The sequence below is a fragment of the Neodiprion pinetum genome, chromosome 4 (assembly GCF_021155775.2).
Source record: "Neodiprion pinetum isolate iyNeoPine1 chromosome 4, iyNeoPine1.2, whole genome shotgun sequence".
Classification (NCBI taxonomy): Eukaryota; Metazoa; Arthropoda; class Insecta; order Hymenoptera; family Diprionidae; genus Neodiprion; species Neodiprion pinetum.
Window position 1 is genome coordinate 42,186,812 of NC_060235.2, and position 8,538 is coordinate 42,195,349.

The 8,538-nt window shown below is 39.1% G+C and overlaps 1 protein-coding gene across 28 annotated transcripts in view; it reads right to left on the minus strand.

Annotated features, from left to right (window-relative positions):
• The window catches only part of trol (terribly reduced optic lobes), a 126,326-nt gene extending 118,199 nt beyond the window's left edge, over positions 1 to 8,127 (minus strand). For 25 of the 28 annotated variants that reach the window (XM_046623057.2, XM_046623039.2, XM_046623052.2 and 22 more), the window contains exon 1: positions 7,579 to 8,127. In XM_046623057.2, coding sequence (XP_046479013.1) covers positions 7,579 to 7,665 — 87 coding nt within the window. In that variant the 5' untranslated portion in view covers positions 7,666 to 8,127. The remainder of the gene's footprint in view (positions 1 to 7,578) is intronic. The other 3 variants (XM_046623060.2, XM_046623058.2, XM_046623059.2) reach the window with 1 other exon arrangement.
• Between the last annotated feature and the right edge of the window lie 411 nt (positions 8,128 to 8,538).

Genomic DNA, 8,538 nt, shown 5'->3' on the forward strand with positions numbered 1-8,538 from the left:
GGCGGTGATGGAATCGGATTCCCGACTTTTGCGGGACAGAGTAAAAGCTCGGAATACGCAGGTAAAAATTTGCAGACACCTACAGGACGCGTGGTTGGCCGAACAAACTATAGTTTCGCACTTTGATCAGAAGACATGGCAGAGACGATTAAAGGGTTATAATTAGTCGGGATTTTTCAAAAATCTATTTTTGTGTCTTAATTTCATTTTCGTAATGTACGTATACTCAAGTATATGCGGAAAAAATTTCATGTCGATCCGACAAGTATTCTCGAAGTTACGCGCAAATTTGCAAAGACGCCCTCGGAGCTTTTGGCAGTGCTTTTGGAACTTTGAAAGCGTTTTTCTCAAAACTATGTTTTCAAAGTCGGTGAGAAAGATTTCTCGGAAACGGTTGAACCGATCAGTCTCAAATTTTCACACAAGCTTTATGAATATATTTTTCAGTCCTTGATCGAAGGTTTTTTTTATCGCCGGTAAATATTTTCCATTTTATAAGCAACTTGGGGCGAAAATTTTTATGGAAAATCGAAATTTTTTTTTGAGAAGCCACTGTTTTGTTATAAATTAATATTTCGCTTATTCTTTCCATCAAAGACCAGACAATACCTTATATTAACTAGACCTTTTTTGTTTTTCCATTTCGGTTGTTCCAGTCCAGAAATTTTCACCGCAAAACGCCTTTTTTCAGAAGTGCTTGCGGAGATCGGCTATAGCAGCTTTAAAAATCACTATTCTTACAAATAAAAAATATCAGAATCAAGTTCAATGTTACCCCAATATGTATATAAATTTTTATATTAATAAATTCAAATGTCTCTTGATAAAAAAACTTCAATAAATCGCTTTTATCGGCCTCCTGATTAGGTATAAACCCTTAAAACAGACAATGGCTCTACGGCGACCGCGAATTTCGTCAGATTGACAAAATTCTAACGATTCGGCGAATAACTTGTGCGAAGTAAAACCACAACGGTTCGAAAAGTTTCTGGATCGCTTCAACCAGATCTCGGAATTTTATCACATATCCAGCTATGCGTGAGGAAAGCTCATTACGTGATTCTGTGGTTACGTAGTTGTACATACAGTGAGGTCATTAACTGCTTTGATACTACAGAGAACACGGATAGATGTACGTCTATAAGAATTTGACTGATTTTACAAACTTCATTCTGAATTTCGTCATATTTCAGAGGTTTTTTCGTAGATGATATAAACTGACCTAAAACTCAATCACCTTTTATTGATCAATGAAATAACATCCTCGCGCACAGTTTATTACGTGAGTTGAAAATTTTCGAATACATATCAAATTTTAAGACTGTTGAGAATTGTAAATAAATTTTAAAAAAATGGTAGACAATAATCAACGATATAAATACGAGCTCATTATACGTGGCTTCTTCTTGATTCTCGTTTTCGTTCTAGAGAAGAAGAAAAAGCGTGATGTGAACAAGTTGCATAGGTAAAAAGAGATCGGGAAAAACAATTTATAAGAAAGAAGTTAAAGAAGCATATCAAGTGCTGAAAAACTTTCTTACCGCAAGTATAATTGAATCGTCGAAGATGAACGGATTCTTCGCATCTCGTTTAGTTCTGAATTCACGTATTAAGTTTGTTTTAATCTACCCTTCGAGGGAAAGAACTGCGTTTATATTGGCTCGCAAATAACTACGTGTTATGGATAAGCGATTCGTCCTATGACCCGGTCAATAAAAGCCCGGATAGTAGGGATTTTGCGATTTGAGCGACGGAAGAAGAATCGCATTCAGAACGGAAATCCTAACATTGTGTCTCGAAATCACCATATTTTTCATAAGATAAAATCTCCGTTTTTTATTGCATTCGTATAATATAAATCAAATCTTTGGTTTGCAAAAACCGTTCGTGAATTTCAAGCTTCGAATTCTCTGCCTTTCAGTTTTTAAATGAAATTTGTCTAAAATCAGCCAAGTCATTCAACGGCTTCAGCACAAACAAAAAGTCCGAGAATCCATCAATTTCGAAATTCTTGATTTCTTTTTCTTTTTCAGTCCGAAGGTCGTCGCACGATTTTTATTCATCGAAACTAATACTTGAAGTACCTACCGATATATGTCGGTATTGATTATAATCGACAAATGACGATTCTAATTGTCCTCTGCAAAAAAAAAAAAAGTAAATCCGTTTCAGCGATTTCGGAGGAGATGGTATTTTGATTAAAATAAGGCATCGGTAATTCTAACCTTGTATTTATAATTCCAGTATTTTCGGGTTTTGTTATTTTAAAAGGTCTTCGTAGCTTCCGAATATACATACAACAATTTGATGAATGTCGCACGCATTGTGCGACTATCACGTTAAAAAAATTAATTATAACTATCGTATTCTGGCCAACCAACCTCCAGAACTCTGACGTGCACAACTAATCGACGTGACTCTGATTTGGAACGAATAATTGTTCCGAAGAAGGTGTCAACATTTTACGGACCGGCTCATAATAGCGACGATCGTCGTAAGCATAAAATAATAACACTGGTCTACAGTGGTTTTGTTGCTCTTGATATTTGAGTCGTCTTAGAAAGATTCGATGTCAACGACCTTAGGAGTAAGCGTAGTTTTTCGAAATTGGCTCTAGTTATTTATTTTATCGACATTTTCATATATGACTCAAAAAAGCAATGTTTAGGTGAAAAATTCGATTTCTTTTTTTTAATATCTAAAGCTTGTCAAAAAAATACTATCAATAACCTTAGTTATGCTTACTTTATTCGGGCAGAAGTATAAAAAATATAAGAAATATAATACTTTGTTGTTCTCGCCATGAAAAAGAGGGCACAACAAGTTTCTTCGAAAGGGGGGGTATTGGGGTGTTCCGAAAAAAAAAAAAATTAAAAAATTTCTCTCAAACACGCATCAAACTTTCCGTAGAGCATCTTATATAGAATATCTCAGCCAAATACGAGCTTTTAATATTGATTTTTTTCCATTTTCCATTTAAATAACAGGTAAAAAAATTTAGGAAAAAATATATCTCATAAACGTCTGACATATAAACCATCTAAACGTACGTCTAATAAACTATCTGTATTAACAGATTCTCATAGGAAATTTCACGCTCTATAAAAAACTACTCATATAGAACTTTAACCGTTCAAGAGAAATTCGCCTTTAAACATTGAGTCATCTCGAATACAATACTACAATAACATAAAAACCAGAGCCAATCTAATATAATCATAATTATATTCGTAAGTTTTACGTTCTCAAACACCAGGATTCACAGAAAAAATCAGAGCAACAAAAAAAAGTATTTATTTTGTAGAGCTGTGTAATCGATGCGTCGATTAATCGAGTCGAAAAAAATAATCGAGCACGACTCGATTGAATCGGTAAAAATTAATCGATTAATCGATTACATCGTATTTTTTTTTTTTGAAACGGCGCATACGAAACCACAAATTTCGTAAATTTCAGCACGTAGTCTTAATAGCGGTAAAGTTTTTTGATAATTTATAGTTTCATAAAAAATATTTTTCAATTTCAGGTGAAAATATTCACTTATCTTTCACTTACTACATCAAACAGGTACTTGATAAGTAATACTTAGAATAATAATTGATACTCTAATCGCATTAATTGATATCGTATCGCACCGTCCGTGGGAGTAAAAAGAAACAAAAAACGATTGTGACGAAAAATAATCGATGATAATCGATTAATCGAAAGAAAATAATGGATTTTATCGAAAATCGATTATTTTGTTGTAATTCTTAGCTCTTGCATTGATACCACAATTATCGTAGCCTGCAGGGCTGCCTGGAGACCTTCATCCGTCAGACTGGATGAGCGACAGGCAAACCCAGACGTGATCCAAGGTCGAGGCGTTTTACGAACACAAACAGTGCCAGACTTGGGGTGCAGATGCACGGCAGCATCCCGTCTCGCTTAGTTTCGTCTCAAATTTCACATGGAAACATCTCCAAACGCGTCTCGATCCATTCTCTCTCATACATACGCATTCGATTTTTCTTTCCTTCTTTCTTTCTTCCTTTGCTTCGTCTGCATTTTCCGTCGCTTCTTTTTCCAAACGGGTTAAACCGCAGCTTGTTTCTCATCGCTATGATTAATCTTTCCGTTTTACTCTGACGATCGCGGTCAATTGCGTGGTTTTAAACGGAGTCCTAAGGATGTGGTGGAAAAAAAAGTCTTATCCGAGGCGACCGATCGTCAGCTGATTCGATTTTGCTCTCCTTTTCTTTATTACGGATTCCGACGTTTCTTTTATTTTTTTTGTTTTTAATTTAAAAAAAATTTTTTTTTTCAATTCCCCTTTTTCCCCGGAACTCTTTTCCTTTTCATTTAATTCATCCCCGTATTTTATGTCCCGTTCGGTTGACGACCGAGGAGGCGGGATGTGACAGTGTGCAGCGCAGGGTTAAATGACGGATGTAATTCGGCTAATTGAAAAGTTAATTATAAGAGTTGGACCGGTGACAATAATTGGGACCTGGATTAGGTGCCCCCCCCCCCCCCCCCTCCCTCCCCCTACTTTCTTGGATCACCGAAACTGGCCGAATAATATGCCATTCGAGTCGAATCGCTGTACGTGCGAATCGCGAATATAAAAATCCATACCTATACACACACACACGCATATATATATATATATATATATTTATATATATACATACATAACGCAAATATCTATATGCAGACTCCGAAAAACGATCTAATTGAATTAAACTCGAATTATCGCAAATGTATAATTCCAGGCCGCATATTTTCTCTCTCCTTCTTCGTTCTTATCTCCTATCTTTTCTTTTTTTTTTATCTAATTACACCGCCAAAATGTGGTTCGATTACACAGGCCTGCGACGGTTTTCTCCCCCTAGAAAATTGAGTAGTAATTTCTGTAGGTATTAGGCACGAATCTATGAAAAAGATATTCAATAAATTCTATCACGTAAATTTTGTTACATTTTTTTTCTGTATTCTTCGTACTACTAGAGTTCACTTCCAGTTTCTGTGGCAATTATATGTATTAATGGTAGTGTTGATATTTAAATGTTCATCAACCCTCGCTAGTTGCTGTTTATGAGGACCTTAAGCATATTTAGATCAAGGTAAGTACAAGAGAAAAAGATTGAACAGGAATTTTGAAGAAAGTAGAAAAAGATGTCACAAGTCTCTTAAGTGTTGTTTAAAACTAATGCCATTAATTTTATACTCAAAAAGTTTTATATTTGATATATTTTTTTTTTTTTCATAAACATTGTTCAAAAATTTATAAATATGCGTATCTTGCATAAGAATAAATCTCGATACGGTGTAAAAAAAACTTTCGCTACATTTTAATTCAGCATATCTAAATACCTAGAAAAAAGCATTATTACTATTCGGGAGATATTAAAAGTTCTATTCCGCAGGCCTGTTATCTTACCGTTGATTACGAAAGAGCTACGCTTAATGGAACCTTATTTTAGCGAACGAAACTTCAACGGTATAGGATATTTCGAGGAACGAAATATGAGAGCGAACTCTTTTTCTTACCTATTTTATATTTGAAATCGGTATTGATTACGCGCAGACTAAGATCGAAAATAAAAACATAAATAAGCAGCTCAATTCCTCAATTTCCAAATATTATCGTTCACGATCTTCAAGATTCTTAAAATAGCATAAAATCAGATGAAAATATCGGATCCAGATGAACGAATTATGCAATAACACTGCGAAATACTTAACGAGGAAGACCAGATGTAGCGAGTATGCGATATGCTATTACGTCTCTGAGTCGAGTAATTTCCGTGGGCCAATTTTCTGCCCATCATGGAAATTGTCAAATTTTGACGATCCGTCGTATTTTGGGCAAATTAATTAAGGTACATTATTAAGTATCAGACAAAGAAGAAACCTACGCTGCCTACGAGTTAACATGACACCAACCGAGCGACATACTTCCAATCGAGGTAAAAGTACTGCTAAACAAATTGCGGTTCACAACAATCAGTTGTGAACCGCGTTCTCCGCAAAGGTATCGTTTCAATACCGTCGGTTTTAGGTACTGGGCACATGTTGATACAGATGTTCACGGCTGCCACGCAATAGGCGTCTCCATGTTGTTTGGGAGGTAAATCCCGAGCTACCTGTCAGTCGACCTCGATATCCAGAGGTTCACCAGAAATGCCGGACGCGCGTGCTGCGATGCACGCGAGAATAAGACTTCCCCATTCCTTCTGTTCCTACATGATTTTCCGGGTGGGGGTAGAGATTCACAGAGATCCATAAAATTCAAGGGTCATAGGGCCAAGATTTATTTTTATTTATAGTATTTTTCAAATCCATAATGTCGAAATGTGAAAAGATCAAAGTACAGAACCAAACCACGATGCAGAAACGTCAGAATGACTTGGAATACAGCAGAATTTTCTGTACATACTTCGAAATCATTGTATAAAATAGATTTTCGCGTTTTAGAGAAACCGATGCAGTAATCTTTCTGATTTCTAACATTTTTATCCCCACCTTGCTTTTCCGTTCTCATTAAGTAGAAGGTAACCACGCGTCGCAACGATCTTTCACCTCCGAACTATCATCGCGAACTTGTTTCGACGCTTTGTCAGTGTCTCCGGGAATTTTCGCACTTTGCTACTTCCGGTCGGAGACCAGGGCTGATCCATCAGCGACAGCCGCAGGATGATCGGATGAAGGAAGCCTTAATTCTGTTCAAACTCGAGGGTGCGTCGAACTTGATGCAGTCCGAGACGTAGAAACGGATACCCCTGAGTGTGTTACACTTGAATTGCTACGACGGATAATCCGAGTTCTAGACTGTATGTGTCGATACCCTTCACGTTGCCGTCGCGGCTCGTACAACGGAGGCCATTTGCAGACGTGTAATCGCAACAAGGATTTCTGCGATTCCCAAATCACAATCGCTCGGATCCGTCATCGATAAAACGAAAGCACGTGTGATCGATAGCCCCGCAGATGTAACCGCATCGTTATCGTCCGACCTAATAAGCGGCCCAGTTACCTCCTTCCCCTTTCCTCCTATTTTCTATCGTACGATTATATTTTTAGTTCCTTTTCGTCGTGATATATTGTAAAGTGATTATACAGCGGGAATTGCGATACGGTTACGTTAAAAGAAATGGCGCGGATACTCGTACTATTCAATTCTTCATTTTCTCAATCGGTTTCAACCTGTTTCTAACATCTCTTTGCCTGCACTTTCGGATGGGAATAGAGCGAGACGAGTACTTGGTGGGTGATCGATTATCAAGCTCTGGTATTTAACCGATACCTGTGTATGCGCAATTTGACAAATTTGAAAGAACAATTTATTATCCATACGGATATGGTTCTCAGGAACGAAATGTGATTGAATGCAAACGTTGACTGTTGGGTTTAAGAAGGACCCGGCACTTTTCGAGGTAAATCATGGGGAGGGAAATACAGTATAAAACTGATTATCGATTTTCTAAAACCAGACTTACAACTCTTGTAGAATCATCGCGATGACGGTATATATACCTATATACACATACATCCATCAAGTTCTATATCGATGAGAAACGTGTGTAATGAACTCACCTCGTCGAAGGATGCCGAAGCGAAGGAAGCGGCGAGTAGCACTGCGAGAAGAGCACTCCTGAGTAAAACACTGCCGTTGGTGGTCATCTCGAAAGGGCGAATTACCGATCGCCGAACAGCGAACGGTTCGACAGCCTGGTCAAGGGTGTTATTTCTGTTTTTTTTTTTTATTTTTTTTATATCTATTACCGCGACAGCGGTACGAAAAACCGTCGATGGAAACCCGCGCGATGATTTCGAACCGTCAGTCGAAACTTTTCAGCGACAACGGTTCATGGTTGACGTATTTTCCTGTTTACTGGTCGTTCCTTCGTAACCGTTTTCAAATTTACCGCGCCTCCTAATCTACCCGCCGTCTCTACCTTCTCTCTCTCTCTCTCTCTCTCTCTCCACCCAGCTCCGTAACAACCCCGCGAATTTTTCGCTGCAGACCTGATCGAATCCGACTCCTTAGAACGAATCTCTCTACCGCAGACGCTGCTCGTCGTCACGCTCTGCAGCTTCAACGATCACACCACACCGTACCGGCGTTGGGTAGCGTCTGAGAGCCGTGCGCGCCGGCTAAGATAAAACATTTTCAAAAGCCCCGTGTGGTGGTTCCCTCTCCACCCGTTTCGCCTCCCCCCCCCCCCCCCTTGCGGCGAACCACCGAGGTTCAGGTTCGGCTGTGGCGCCCCCTCCTTCGTCCATTCCCCCCCCCCCCCCGCCTTCGGCACCTCGCAAGCCTCGCTTTTCGCTCCAGGAGCCGCCCCGCCGCTCCGTTCAGCAGCCGCACACTCGACGACGCGACGGTCCGATCCGATCTGTTCTGAACGCTCGGTGCGCGCGTTGCCGGTTCAGCCGGTTACCGGTCAAGGTGCCGGACGATCCTCTTCTGTCCGGACCAGTTTACGCCAAACGGTTTAGCACCGACTCAACGGGTTCGTTACCCTTCGATCGTTCGATTTTCGCAACGTTGCG